The 15706-nt window shown below is 41.5% G+C and overlaps 1 protein-coding gene across 1 annotated transcript; it reads right to left on the reverse strand.

Annotated features, from left to right (window-relative positions):
- Nucleotides 1-602: 602 nt before the first annotated feature.
- Nucleotides 603-11919, reverse strand: tmem151ba (transmembrane protein 151Ba). Its single transcript, XM_021611598.2, has 2 exons — nucleotides 11235-11919; nucleotides 603-7326 (listed from the first exon to the last, which is right to left on the reverse strand). The coding sequence occupies exons 1-2, from the start codon at nucleotides 11319-11321 to the stop codon at nucleotides 5875-5877; spliced, it is 1539 nt and encodes a 512-aa protein (XP_021467273.1). The 5' UTR covers nucleotides 11322-11919; the 3' UTR covers nucleotides 603-5874.
- Between the last annotated feature and the right edge of the window lie 3787 nt (nucleotides 11920-15706).

Consider the following 15706-nt stretch of genomic DNA (forward strand, 5'->3'; position numbering starts at 1 on the left):
AAGAACACCATGCCAACTGTGAAGCACGGGGGTGGCAGCATCATGTTGTGTGGGTGCTTTTCTGCAGGAGGGACTGGTGCACTTTACAAAATAGATGGCATCATGAGGGAGGAACATTATGTGGATATATTGAAGCAACATCAAGACATCAGTCAGGAAGTTGAAGCTCGGTCGCAAATGGGTCTTCCAAATGGACAATGACCCCAAGCATACTTCCAAAGTTGTGGCAAAATGGCTCAAGGATAACAAAGTCAAGGTATTGGAGTGGCCACCACAAAGCCCTGACCTCAATCCTATAGAACATTTGTGGGCAGAACTGAAAAAGCGTGTGTGAGCAAGGAGGCCTACAAACCTGACTCAGTTACACCAGCTCTGTCAGGAGGAATGGGCCAAATTCACCCAACTTATTGTGGGAAGCTTGTGGAAGGCTGCCCGAAATGTTTGACCCAAGTTAAACAATTTAAAGGCAATGCTACCAAGTACTAATTGAGCGTATATAAACTTCTGACCCACTGGGAATCTTATGAAAGAAATAAAAGCTGAAATAAATCATTCTCTCTACTATTATACTGACATTTCACATTCTTAAAATAAAGTGGTGATCCTAACTGACCTAAGACAGGGAATTTTTACTAGGATTAAATGTCAGGAATTGTGAAAAACTAAGTTTAAATGTATTTGGCTAAGGTGTATGTCAACTTCCGACTTCAACTGTACATGCAGACTTACAGTTTTGCCCTATATTTATTATTTAGTAGTCACACACTCAACCTGTGATTCACCTTACCTAGGCAGTACAAAACATGTTTCCTGACTGTAGATCTTGCTGCAAGGACCAGCAATCTATGACATTGAGAGAGTAGGAATAATGCAGGCAGAGCAATGTGAATAAACTTAACAATATGTGTGTCTCAAATGGCACCCTATTCCCTAGAGAATGTACTACTTTTGACCAAGGCCCAGAACACATAGATCTTTAAACCCAGAGGGATATGTTTGAAAGTAGAGCACTACATAGGAAATAGGGTGCCATTTGGGACGCAACCAATGTAACTAGCCTGAATGGCAGTCTAAGATAGTGGAATATTGATCAAATAAGTCAGCGGTTGGCTTCCTTATGTAAAAAGTTGTCTGCACTCAAATCTGCGGCTTTGACCTCCATACAAAAATGTGTTATCTCTTCCAGCCTTTCCCCTATAAAGAAAGAGTGTTAAAACATACCAATAACGTTGAAGGAAAGAATCAACAGTGCTCTGCCATTGCAAAGTAAGTGTATATCTCATACAGCATCAGATTGGCCGCAGGGTCTGCAATTGAAATTGTACTGTATTTACAAGATTCATTTTCCTTGTACAACACCATTTTATGTAGAAATGTGTCGATTGTTGATCTGAAAACCCGAAACACTTCCCTGTTGACGAGTACATTTGAGGATTAGCCGTGTTTAATAAAACACCACGTTTTATGCATTTACTGGTGACACAATCGACTAAGCACAAGAAACACGACGACAGTCCTAACCTACAATCTCTGTATTACTTACAGTACAAAATCGTTCTCCTGCAATCCTGTTTTAAGCCACAAAATGATACACAACATTATAAAAAGAGGAGCCCCAAAAGCATTCTGGGTGTGAGAGTACATACAGTATTATAAGGTATTACTCCACTTTGTACACACAATAAAGGGTTCCATGTAGGGTTGCAAAATTCCGCTAACTTTCTCAAAATTCCCAGGTCTTTCAGAAATCCTGGTTGGAAGATTCAGGATTTCCTGGTTATGCCCTCCTGTTTCTGGGAATTTACCAACCGGGATTTTGGGGAAAGTTACCGGAATTTTGCAAGCCTAGTTCTATGTTACATTAGGATAAAGGGTTCGAAGTTAACAGTCTGTGGTAGGAAAAGATTTTCAGTTTTCTGAATTGTCACTAAAAAAACTCAGTTTGATAACCTTGGTTTGCTGTACTTGTATACTATTTATTGTTTTATGGTTAGTAAACATAGCACTGTTAAACACTTTTATTTGTACACAATTACATATCACAGTGACGCCATCTGATATAACTGTTTTATCTACATTAAATTAACTTTTTTTTTATTAGTGAGAGGCTGGTCAGTGAGCAATGGACTATTGAGTCTGTAATGTAATGCCGGTATCACTATCTTTTTTTGACCATTGTTGAAGTCTAAAACTCTGGGGCTTCACTATCTGCTGTTTCCAAATTTCAGCCCATCCCAGACATAATAGGAGTGATCTAAATAAAGAGGGCATTCTGTGACTGAGTGAACTGTGCTTCCCATGACGTGTGTGACCTCCAGCTAGGTTATAATAACCTTCCATCATCTGCTATAGGGGCATCAGTATGGTTACAGAGCTGTGTCACATGCTGTGATTAAAACCCCATAAAGGACACCATTCGTTTCAGCTGATACCCACGGTCAAAGCCTCTGACACGTTAAGGAACTGCAGAGCAGACCGAGACCTAGGAGTGTTGATCTAGGATCAGGTCTCCCCTTTTTCATTATGATCTGAAAGGCAAAAATTATTCTATATCAGCACTCCTACTCTGAGACTGAATATGGGCACTTAAGTGCATCCTCATAGCCTCCTATCTGGAAAACAAATCAAACAGCACTGTCAAGTCAGCTGACAGGGATAATAAGAAAAGGTTAAGGGGTAGAATTTATGACAAATGTAAGGTGGATATCCTGACTACACTCCTGAGTTGGTTATGGGGGTTGCATAGATGCGCTTTAGATGAGGTGAGCCACAACTAACCATGACAGGACTCAGTGTCTTGTGGTTATGACTGGTGTGTATTTTTTGTTTGCTGCTTTATTGTATAGCTAAAGTGTTTTTTGGTTTATTGTCGAGAAAATGGGATTGAGGTTGAACAACTTCCTTTAATTGCTTCGCATCTAGTTCCCTAAAATGGCCAGTTGCAAGTGACGTTATAAAGGTAGTAGGGTGCAAGGAAGAAACGCATCAAGAGAAATAAATGCTATTACACTCTCTGCTAGAGATCTACCAGTATATTGTTAATGCAATTTTTGTTTGTGGGATGATCAGCGGATTTCACAAAATAGGTGTATGTTTTTTCACAATGAGCAGAATGAGTTTCTTTGACAGCATTGGATTATTAAGTGGTCAATCCAATGTTTACAGTCAATTCAATCACGTATCCACATCAGTCAATAATGCTAGTCATTTCTGAGATAAGAACGGGAATGGCTGTGAGAATCTGAGGTCAGTAGGATACATAAAATGGAGAAAGGCCTATCTATCCTTTGTGTATATAGATCTAATAACAATGTGTGAATTGTAAGTATGAGTCCTGGGCATAGATTACTGAGCTCTGCCGTCACCCTGAATTCATCAAAGTTGTTTTCTGTTAAATAGCAGAGGCCTCTGGGCCAGAAGTGACTGGCTAGCTGTCAGCTTAGCTCTTATCCCGGGCCATATTGACTCCAGCTCCTAGGGTTAGCTTTAGTTTGATCACAGCAACAAAGCCCTTTGACCGCTACCTTCAAAACCATTTAAAGAGTTATTTACAAAATGTGTGCGTATATTTCAGTGGACTGGGAGAAGTGGGTTGGATTTTTCACTTCATGAGCTGGGCACCCTTTCTGTGTACTTTATAAGTGATTGGTCCTAGGTGTGAATTCTACACATTTATTGAACTTATTTTAAAATATTATTTACCTTGCCTCGCTTTGAGACTTTGCTAGTGGAAATAAGCCATTAGTACATAGAACATTTGTTCAGTTGTGATCATGTTAATTCTCATATCTTCAAAAAGCCTCCTGGTTTATTACTAAAGCTGACATTATCAGTATTTGAACACAGCCCTCAGTCTATTTTGGGTCTCTGTGATGGCTGTCTGGCTGTTTCTGATAGGCATCATCAGAATCAGCACTTGGTCTTCCTTTTAAACCTACTTTTTCTGACAATAGACAAAGCACATCTTGAAGTTTTCAGGGCCTGATCATTGGTGCCAGCCTCAATTAAATGTCCTGTCTCATCAGTATATTGCTACTTAAGAAGAGATGCAGTGAAAGTTGAGTTGCTCTGTTGCTGCCTTTGTATTTCTGGTTGGTTGGTTGGTTGGATGGGTAAGTGAGCTACAGTATGTTGTTTAGGTGTGGTTTTGGATGAATGGGTAGGTGATCTACAGTATGTTGTTAAGGTGTAGTTTTGGATGAATTGGTAGGTGTGCTATGTGGTTTAGGTGTGGTTTTAAGCCTAACTTTAAAGCACCCACAGTCAGGCACTTAAATCACGAAAACAAAGAAGAGGTAGTTTGAAGGAAATTATTGTTCATATAGTAATTAATAATAATTTTGTGTTCAAATAATAATTGGAAATAAGAGATATGCAATGCTGAGGTTATTATTGACAGCTGAGCTGACATGATATAATCACATTGCTGTTGTATGTATTAAGTCAATCAGAAATGCATTAACATGTAGTGAAGAGTGACAGTCATTTTGACAGTAAGGAAAATGATGCGATGAAAGACTTCTCTCATGGATTCAGTTTGAAGTATTTGTACCATTTAGTCCTCCTGATCTAAATTATTCATGGATCTGACTATGTTACTATATTTAGAGGGTCAGGAAGTGGGAATGTTATTGCACCCTGTGATATTTGATTCCCGTTGCTAATTAACTGGATGTTGTAACTGCTGTATCTCTCATCATCATTATCTTGAAAGAACATTAATTCTGTAAAAATATCTCTTGTTGGCTTCAAAACAAACAACTACACCATCACATAGCCCCAAATGTGTTTCAAATTGTAATGTTTTAATAAAAAATTTAGATCTGCGTCTAAGGCTTTTCATTGAGAACCATGAGCTAGAGGGGAAACACATTATGGACTGTATGAATTTACTTTGATATCTGCAACATAATTTAAAATATCCAGTAATGCATTTACTAGAAAAATAAGTCAGATGTTTTAAACTTTTCTTGCTCTCAATTATTTAATGTGGCGTCATGGTTTTCCTTCCCATCTCCAAATTGCTCTCTAAGGCTTGAATAAATCATGTTTATGTTCCTTAAACTCATGCCCCACTTATGAGTCATCTCCAATGAAGGCCTCTAGTCGAGCTGTGTTGGAGGCCTCTACCGTTGAGCTGTCTTGAGCTGTGTTGAGCTGTGTTGGGGATTTTCAGTCACAAGACATCCCTTCTAAGACTCTTACAAAAGAACACATTTTATCCAACTTTGAAAACAGATGTTCCAATTGAAGTTCTTTGCTACCTGGTTATGACAACAGCAAAATGCACTACGATTTAAGGTGGAATTTATTCTCTGGCCAAATGTCTGTTAGTGTACTTTGCTTTTTCATGTTCTCTACTTGTAGATAGTGTGGAAGCTAACATGACACTTTGGTTAAGGAAATTCAAACTGATATGAACAGAGCATTGTGATTGGTCCAGAATGGTGGTGGTGTGCATTCCGCGCAACAATATGTTCTTCCAAATATCATTCTCAGATCATTATGTCCATTTGTCGCAGACTGTCTGATTTTGCCTATGATTGTGTTTGTTTCATACATGCTTTGAGATAGTTACATAGTCTATTACTTACTATAATGAACATGTCACTGGAGGGCATCTCATGTGAGATGGAAAAGGTGGAGTGAGCATTCAAAATGTGCATTTAACTCAGTACTGTCTTTGATAAACAGTGTTGGAAGAGGTCTGGAAGGGTTCCGGAATGCCACTGGTGTGTCATGTGTTCTGTGGTCTAATGGAGAGGGAAAAAAGATACAAAAGGAAGGTTCATTATCCAGTCAGTGTCCTCCCAGAGAAAGGACAGTAACATTACATTCCTTGTTCAGGTCTGGACTGGGAGGCCCAGTGCTGCATCATATAGAGGTCTCCACGCAGGATCCATTCCTGTGCAGCGAGTGGTTCAGGCAGCCCTCGTTGCGGTGCACGATTAGCACAGGGAAGTAGAGCGCGTCCTGGTAGTCCGGCGGATTCTCCTCGCTAGTCAGCTGGCCCGACGGTGTCAGGCAGCGCGTGCTCTCTGTGGGGCACGATGTCTCGTTGAGGCTGCCGCTGCTCCGCCACAGGCAGCTGCGCCGTGATCCGTACAGCCGCGACAGCGAGAAGCGGCTGCCGCTGAAGGGGATGCGCGGGCTAGTCCCAGTGCAGATGCTCAGGGCGCTGCGCGAGAAGATGGACGAGCTGCTGATGGTGCGGTGGCAGCGCTCGCAGTTCTGCCGGTAGCTGCCGTAGCCGCCGCACACTGAGTAGGTGTTGGCATTGCCGCCGCCACCTGACGAGAGCTGAGCCAGGTCCATGAGTACAGCCTCTGAATAGCTGGGCACCAGCTGCTGGTTGGAGCGGATGTGCCACTCCAACTCGGTGCTGTCGATGGTGTTGACCCGAGGGATGTGGCGGCAGTATGGTCGCTCCTCAGATGGTGTGACAGGGACATAATCGAAGCCGAACAACTTCTCCACGTGGTAATGGACGTAGGCCGTGCGGTACTCGGTTAGCACGCGCAGCGGCCAGGAGAAGGTGAAGGCGGCGGCTGTCCAGAACACGTAGTTGGACACGTACCAGGGCAGGTGGTCCGGATCCGAGAAGGCAATCATGTACTCCTTAAAGTCTACATTCTTCAGGTGCATTCCCTCGCGGGCCTCCATGTAGTCGTCCAGGCCCTCATTCTCAGTGAAGAAGCGGGCCCGCTGAGTCAGGTAGGCGTTCTCCGACTCCACGTTGGCGAAGCTAAAGCACTTGGTGAACCTCAGCTTCGTGACAGGGAAGCAGTCTAGGCCCTGCAGCTGCTTGGATATGTCCTTCACACCACAGTTGCTGTAGTCGAACTCCGCCTCGGCCACATGCGTGTTGACGCGCTCGTGGTACACCTGCGTGGTGGTGTATGCGTCTCCGTTACGGTAGCGTGTTACCTGTCGCGTCCGCCGCACATAGTGGTAGCTGATGGCCTTCCACCAGATGCAGGGCGTGGCCTGCTGCATGCGCCCGACACGCTCTCCCACACTCTCCACGTTCACCTTGTGCTGTAGCTGGTTGTGGGTGTGGCAGTGCCAGCACTCCACCAGGTAGACCACGTAGAGCATGACCATGAAGGCCACAGGGATGTAGATGTAACCGTTGGAGCAGGGGCTTTCGTGGTACATCATGGACTTGACCTTGTAGGCACTGTCGAAAGAGAGGCGCGTCACCTTGGTCACGTGGCACCAGGTCATGGCCCCCACGCAGCCATACATGAGCAGGGACAGGATCAGGCATTTCCAGTGGCTCTCCCTACACAGGGATTTACTGAGCGACTGCTTCAGGGGCCGCTGCTGCACAGAGGGAAACCGAGAGAGTAAATACCAATCTGAGTCTGAAAACATACCTGCAAGCATTGTGGACAAAATACATTTCAAATACCTGATGAGAATGAATCAATAGATTTTTTAAATAATAGCTATCTTTGAAATAACTCTATAGAAACACTAAAAGCACCTTCTCTTTGCAACACATGAAATATTTAGAGAAATAGTCAGCATTCTAAGTGCATTAACGTATCTTATGCCTAAGCAGGGAGCCGCTTGATCATGTCTTTGCTTGTTAAGATCAAACGGCTCACACACTTCATCTGAACTCTCAACCTTTTCATGAGAATCTGCTTGTTTCCATTCCAGGCCATTGAGAAAACATGTAATGCGTTTGTCGCCATGAAGTATCTCACAGATACTACCAGCAACTTCAAGTGAGTGTGAAGCACTCCCAGTGTATGGCCCTATGTTTGTGTATATAGGAGTCTTCTGATCAAATATACAATAGCATAATAAAAGTGAAATTAGCTATATTAGCTACAAAATAATGTTTTACTCATATAAATAGTATTTATTTAAACAAATATCTAAAACACTTTGGATTCCAAAATTGTGAACCGGTAAGAGAGCAAACCATCCAGAAGAAATCATGCAGCCATTTCATCCAGGCACAATGAAGCTGGTGGTACCTTTTCCACCCCAGGGCACCGCAAGCCCCAGTGCCTGCATCAGGAGCTGGTCACGCCTTATGGGAGTGCAGCCTGCCCACACGCTTGGAAAGGGATCCAAAAGCCTCAGGATGGTTGGATTATAGCGCAGTTCATTCCTACATTTGCATATCAGTCATCACACAGGGGGCAGAGATTGATTGGCTTAATGGTGTATAGTACAGGAGGCTCGCTGCCTGGACATCATGGGGTGATACTTTTGGCAGTGGATTAATTTGTTGGAACTAAACAGTAGCCTACAGAGGGTAGGCAGGACATTGCAACCAGCTATGAAGAGGAGGCATCATGCTTCAATGGTTATTTTTCGTTGGATAGGTTATTTATGCAATAAGGCACAAGGGGGTATGGTTCTTATGCACGAAGCAACACAGAGTACCTGAATACAGACCATAACCGTGGTATATATTATACCACAAACCCTGAGGTGCCTTATTGCTATTATAAACTGGTTACCAATGTAATTAGAACAGTACAAATAAATGTTTTGTCATACCTATGGTATACGATATACCACAGCTTTCACCCAATCAGCATTCCGTGCTCGAACCTCCCAGTGTATAATACAGGATAGTACTGTATAGACAACCTTTTTTGGAGATTTAAATACAGGTTTCGCCAAACTGTATTCCAGATTTTTACAAAAGACCATCTCTGATATGACATGAGCAAGCCGTGCTCCTAACATGACAGCACTGAGTAAATAATAGATGTTCCTTCTCCATAATTATCCTCCCCCTACCTTGTCACATGACATGGTCCCTATGCCCCCTGTCAACATGACGCCCCACAGGGCAGAGGGCTTAGCACTAAACTTCCCCTTCTGTTGATATGCTACTGCAATGGAATATTATTCACTCACTGGCAGTGGATAAACTCTAGCCAGCACCGTAATCAATCTAACATAACACACTTTCCAGCTCCTGTTGCATGGAGCTGTTGTGCCCTCTTTTTGAATTGAGCATAAAGTAATATGAGTTTAAGCAGCATGACATGAGATCATGATTGATTGTAGAGGATGGGGGTGTCCTTTGGTACTCATCTAACATTCTACAGTTTTGAAGGGATACACGTTGCGTTTGCACAGTGGATATTGCACTACATTTTCTTTTAGACTTTTTAATTTGAAGGAAATACTTTTAATTCTTCTACTATTTTTGTGCATTTGCCTGGTGTCCAACAGATAATGTTTCACATTGTGTTATACAGCATGCCTGCCCTTACCTATGGCAGTAGGGAATGTTCAAGCTCTGAGCATCTCGAGGTGCCTGAGGAAAGATACCATTTGGTCTGATGATCTATTCTGGTCCGATTGTATATCATGCATAGCAAAAATCAATACATCGTATATTGATCATGACCACTTGCCTCAACAATGCAGAAACAGGCTATAGAGTGTTTGGGAAACCTTAGAGGAAAGCAGGATAGCAGGTACAGACATTTTTCAGTCAATTCTAGATGTAACTTGATGAATATTTTTTATTAGGAAGGCTTTGCAGTCATTTCGACTGACATTTTAAGCTTAATTTGATGAAAGCTGTTTGAAAAAGCAGTGGGAATCTTCATGGTAAAATGGTGAAGCTAGGGAAAATGCACCAGGCAATTAATTATCAACAATGTGGAGGCAGCTGAATTAATACTCTACAATGAAATAATGATATGAAACATGATTGTCTTGCTGTGTGGGTGGATAATGCCTAGTTCATGGATAATGTATTCTTTGTGGATAATGCCTACTGCCTAATGAATTCTGTAGGAGCTGAAAACAGCCATAATGATGACACTCTCAGGTGGTCTGATTTTCACCAGAGGTGTGTTCAACAAATGGTGTTGATGAAGCACAAAGTGAGGGTGAAGAAGTGTCCCACTTTCTACCTGATTACTTTAGGGTTTCTCTGGGTTCACACTGTCAGATTGACATGCTTTCATTCACACTACCTGTGACATGGCGTTTCCACTTGTAAATGACCTATTTTTATAGGGTACAATATGTTATAAAACAACCATTTTGTGAAATTACGAGAAAACGTTGCACATGCAAAGTTTGGTAACAGAATAATGGCATCAACAACACAAACACTCATTCTGTTACCAAACTTTGCATCTGCACTGTTCTTCAAGTCAATTGCGTTTTTGTAAAATGTTCAGTGGACATTGTTAAAGGTAGTCCTTGTGCAAAGAGTTGTATTTATTGTTTAATTTTGCAATCATTGGTTTTTGTTTTACATACATTTTAAAGTGAAAAATCGGAGTCTCAGCATCACTATGTTACCGTGGAAATACCCCCAATTGAGTTTCTGTCAAGCTGACACTTCTCTCTTGTTAAGACTGGCTCTGTGGTACATAAAAATAATTTAGTGTAATAGAAAGGCTAATGGAAGAGATGCCCAACTAAAACAAAAGTTTGACTAAACATTAGCACATCTTGATACTTAAACCTACTTGATTGGAATTGTCAGCTCTTCAGTCTTATGTTTAGTCCAGAAGTGTAACGGGAATTGTGAATGTAAGCTAATGAGTATATTAAAATGGTTAGTGACACATCCTATCAACTGATAATAAACCCTATTAAATCCTCAAAATATAAAACACCAGCAGTTAAAAACAATTATACAATAGTGTTCCCTGATCAGAAGGAAATCATAAAAACAAGGGTTCATTGTAGCAATTACAAATAATAATAGTTTGTGAAATGCGTCCAGAATGTCACTATTGCTGTATGAATGAATATTTAAAGGGCTTTAATAATCCCTTGCCTTGACAGGAGTTGTGGCCTATAGCCTGTCATTACGACATCTCCTCAGACAGAGGGCTGTCAATCATTTTGATACCCACCAGAAAGGGACCATATAACGGGGATGTTTTACAGTGGCTGGAGACGAGACGAAAACAAGCGCAAACTCACGCACAGCTAACACAATATATTGAATGAATAATATGGTCAAAATTATAGGCTATTTATAATTTACATGATAAACGGTAAAAAAAAAAAATTAAAAACGTATTGGTGCAGCTGCAGCGCGTAATGCGGTTATTATACGTGGGTAATTGAGCCGCTATCTCTGAATCAGATTAGGGCTCAGGTTATGGGTGATTTAGCTGTGATATGAATATCAACTATTTTGCCAATTGCACGATTCGCCTAGCAGCTCTCGTGCAGCCGCAGGCGCAAAATCGAAGGTATACAACGCGGTTCTCTTCTCTCACCTCCTCGCGGGGGCTTTCCTCTGTGTCCTCCTCTGGAACGGTAGTGGTGCTGCTCTCACTGGCGGTGGCAGCCGATGCTGGGGACATGTTGACAAAGGCAAAAACACAGAGGCATGGATCACCTTAGGAAAACTGAGGTTCAAATCACAGTGCAACGTAAACTCGCCAGCAAGCCTATCGCGGGATACATAATCCAACCCGATTTAGCCGGAAGGAACCTCTACATCATGGTTAACAATGCTCCAGTTTCAAAGTAGCATCTTCTTCCCCACAGAATCTTTGATGTGAGGTGCCGTTGCATGGCTACGGGCAGCCTTTATCCAAAGCGTAATGTCCTGGGTTCATATGTCCGCGGTAGAAAAAAACGGGCTCCTTCCTTTGCGCGTTGATGCAGGTGCTTCCGAAAGGCTCTTGCGATAGAGTAGTGGGAAATGGCAAAGACATTAGTCAGTCCCCGTCAGGATAAAATGGGCATGGCAGCTGCATAAATTAGCCTCAGTAAATGAAAAAACAAGTGCACTACTAGGCTATATAGGACAAAGACAAATACTCTGTAGACTATTCTACACGATATGGCATAGGCAAAATGTAGATATAAGAGCGCGCCTGCGTGTGCTCGTGGTGATTGCAATCCTCTCCAGGTATCTGTGATGAGACGGCAGTAGACGGCGCACAGCAAGGTTCCCATTCAGTGTCCATTGGTCTCTGCAGGGAAGGGATACGTGAAATTGTCTGGTATGGGTGGGTTATTCCCCATTCCATGTCATTAGGAAAGTTTTTTACTGTTCCTGTTGAAAAGTGGCATCCCAAGTAGGCATATAGATACAGTAAATTACACACAATAAACGGTACAAAAAAATACAAGTTTAGAGCAAAATATTGTTTTTTTTACACAACTGCAAACTAACTTCAAGGACTAGGGCATTCAAGGAGTTGGTTTGATGGGAAGTCGTGATGTCATTGGCCTGCCCCTTGCTTGAGGAACAATAGAGGAGCAAGCACCCCATTCCCCTACTTGTGCTATGTCATGACTTACCTGGACCACCTATTGAGATGTGCCTTTTGTTAAGTAAATCAGATGTTAAATGAGGTGAAAGGGAAACTGAAGTGCCACTTTAAGCAGACTGTTGTGCCAGAACAATCTAGTCATATTTCCCAAACTGATTGATTGAGATTGATGGATTTTATTGTATTCTATTAACACCCACACACACACATCCGTATCACAAACACAAGAAAAACATACATTCATACATTTTAGAGAATAACAACACTAAGTGAACAAATCATTACTGATGTGGGCCTCTGATTAAAGAGATTTTACTCAAAGTCCAACTGATATAGTCTGACTGTGCACTGATGAAGACCAATTGATTGACAGAACTGGTAGAAATCTCCATAGCCTACTTAATGAAAACCATCCTTGGCTCAGTGAAGATTTAGGCCTTTAACGCAAGTTACCAGTAAGCCAGTTTGACCTTAGCCAGTTTTATGGCTCACCCCAAAGTGATGTTATTAGATGGCACAGTGATTACGTGAGCATGATATAATCAATGTACAGTTGAAGTCGGAAGTTTACATACACCTTAGCCAAATATATTTAAACTCAGTTTTTCACAATTCCTGACATTTAATCCTAGTAAAAATGCCCTGTCTTTGGTCAGTTAGGATCACCACTTTATTTTAAGAATGTGAAATGTCAGTATAATAGTTGAGAGAATGATATATTTCAGCTTTTATTTCTTTCATAACATTCCCAGTGGGTCAGAAGTTTACATACACTCAATTAGTATTTGGTAGCATTGCCTTTGAATTGTTTAACTTTGGGTAGCCTTCCACAAGCTTCCCACAATAAGTTGGATGAATTTTGGTCCATTCCTCCTGACAGAGCTGGTGTAACTGAGTCAGGTTTGTAGGCCTCCTTGCTCACACACGCTTTTTCAGTTCTGCCCACAAATGTTCTATGGGATTGAGGTCAGGGATTTGTGATGGCCACTCCAATACCTTGACTTTCTTGTCCTTAAGCCATTTTGCCACAACTTTGCTTGGGGTCATTGTACATTTGGAAGACCCATTTGCGACCAAGCTTTAACTTAATGTCTTGAGATGTTGCTTCAATATATCCACATAATCTTCACTCCCTCATGATGCCATCTATTTTGTGAAGTGCGCCAGTCCCTCCTGCAGCAAAGCACCCCCACAACATGATGCTGCCACCCCCGTGCTTTACGGTTGGGCTGGTGTTCTTCGGCTTGCAAGCCTCCCCCTTTTTCCTCTAAACCTAACAATGGTCATTATGTCCAAACAGTTCTATTTTTGTTTTATCAGACCAGAGGACATTTCTCCAAAAAGTATGATCTTTGTCCTCAAGTGCAGTTGCAAACCGTAGTCTGGCTTTTTTTATGGCAGTTTTGGAGGAGTGGCTTCTTCCTTGCTGAGCGGCCTTTCAGGTTATGTCGATATAGGAGTCATTTTACTGTGGATATTGATACTTTTGTACCTGTTTTCTCCAGCATCTTCACATGGTCCTTTGCTGTTGTTCCTTGATTGATTTGCACTTTTCACACCAAAGTACGTTCATCTTTAGGAGACAGAACACGTCTCCTTCCTGAGTGATATGACGGCTCCCATGGTGTTTATACTTGCGTACTATTGTTTGTACAGATGAACGTGGTACCTTCGGGCATTTGGAAATTGCTCCCAAGGATGAACCAGACTTGTGGAGGTCTACAATTTTTTTTCTGAGGTCTTGGCTGATTTCTTTTGATTTTCCCATGATGTCAAGCAAAGAGGCAGTGAGTTTGAAGGAAGACCTTGAAATCCATCCACAGGTACACCTCCAATTGACTCAAATGATGTCAATTAGCCTATCAGAAGCTTCTAACGCCATGATATCATTTTCTGGAATTTTCCAAGCTGTTTAAAGGCACAGTCAACTTAGTGTATGTACACTTCTGACCCACTGGAATTGTGATACAGTGAATTATAAGTGAAATAATCTGTCTGTAAACAGTTGTTGGAAAAATGACTTGTGTCATGCACAAAGTAGATGTCCTAACCGACTTGCCAAAACTATAGTTTGTTAACAAGAAATTTGTGGAGTGGTTGAAAAAACGAGTTTTAATGACTCCAACCTGTAAACATGTAAACATCCAACTTCAACTGTATCTAATCATTCAAAAAGCATTGCCAGATATGATTGCACTTGGAACATTAATAACATTAACTGCAGGCCAAAATATGCATCAGCGGCTCTTGACAGCAAGTTGAAATGCACAGAAAATCTGCTGAGTAGCTTTTCATGCTATGGGCAAGACTAGGGCTTCTATAGTTAATATTATTCAAGTAATCCTCTGTAGCACTGTGTTTCTGTAATGCTGTAGTAATGCTGCAGTAATGTTGCAGTAATGCTGTAGTAATGCTGCAGTAAAAGTCTAGTCATTCTGCAGTAATGTTGTACTAATGCTGTAGTAATTCTGCAGTAATGTTGTACTAATGCAGTAGTAATTATGCAGTAATGCTGTAGTAAGTCTGCAATAATGCTGTAGTAATTCTTCAATAATGCTGTAGTCAAACATGTAACATCTAATGTATTATCGCCTGTACTGTAGGCTGTAAAGAGTGGTATCAACTCTCAAAGGTAAATAATCGGCTATAACATGGCTGATTCTGCCCCCTAATGGCCATACTGATATTAGGCTTAATTTGAACAAGGGAACGGGATTTACGGTCAGGTTTGACTCCTATGGAACGGTGTGGAATTTTGGCAGATTTCAGACTACTACCCTCTGTCCACCCATGAACACATTTTTCTCTTTTGTTACCAAGAAAAGGCTACAGATGAGATGATACCTCTTTATTTAATTGTGATACCATGAGCTAAATCAGAGAGAACCCCCAGATAGGAGAAATAGCCTACAGGAGACATATTGAACACCAACTGTGAAAAATACCTTTTGGGGTTGGATTCAAAAAAGCTGACCAGTGCTCTCTGCTGGAAGATTAGGCTACAAGTCTTGCACTGAAACTCCTGCAGTTGGGTTTACAGTGAATAAGCATTAGTAGGCTTTTCTATAGGCCACTAAAATTATGTTTACAGTGAATAAGCATTAGCCTAGTAGGTTATATTGGCCACTGAAGTTGTGTTTACAGTGAGTAAGCATTAGTAGTCTATATATACTATAGGCCACCAGTTGTATTTCCATGTTTGTATTAGGCCTATTGTGAATGTTTAATCACACAGTGCCTTCAGAAAGTATCCACACCCCTTGACTTATTCCACATTTTCTTGTGTTACAGCCTGAATTCAAAACGGATTAAATCCATTTTTTCCTCACCCATCTACACATACTATCCCATTATGACAAAGTGAAAGCATGTTTTTTGAAAGGTTTGCAAATGTATTGAAAATTAAACACAGAAATATTTAATTTACATAAGTGTGAGGATCGACGCTGGAGACGAGAAGCAGG

Source organism: Oncorhynchus mykiss, chromosome 8 (genome assembly GCF_013265735.2).
Source record: "Oncorhynchus mykiss isolate Arlee chromosome 8, USDA_OmykA_1.1, whole genome shotgun sequence".
Taxonomy (NCBI): domain Eukaryota; kingdom Metazoa; phylum Chordata; class Actinopteri; order Salmoniformes; family Salmonidae; genus Oncorhynchus; species Oncorhynchus mykiss.

What these genes read in the sequence shown, in the direction of transcription:
- tmem151ba (XM_021611598.2), bottom strand. Translation starts at nt 11,321, where the DNA reads ATGTCCCCAGCATCGGCTGCCACCGCCAGTGAGAGCAGCACCACTACC. An exon ending in AGGAAAGCCCCCGCGAGGAG is followed by an intron (nt 7,327 to 11,234) that starts GTGAGAGAAGAG and finishes CCCTCTGTGCAG; the next exon opens with CAGCGGCCCCTGAAGCAGTC.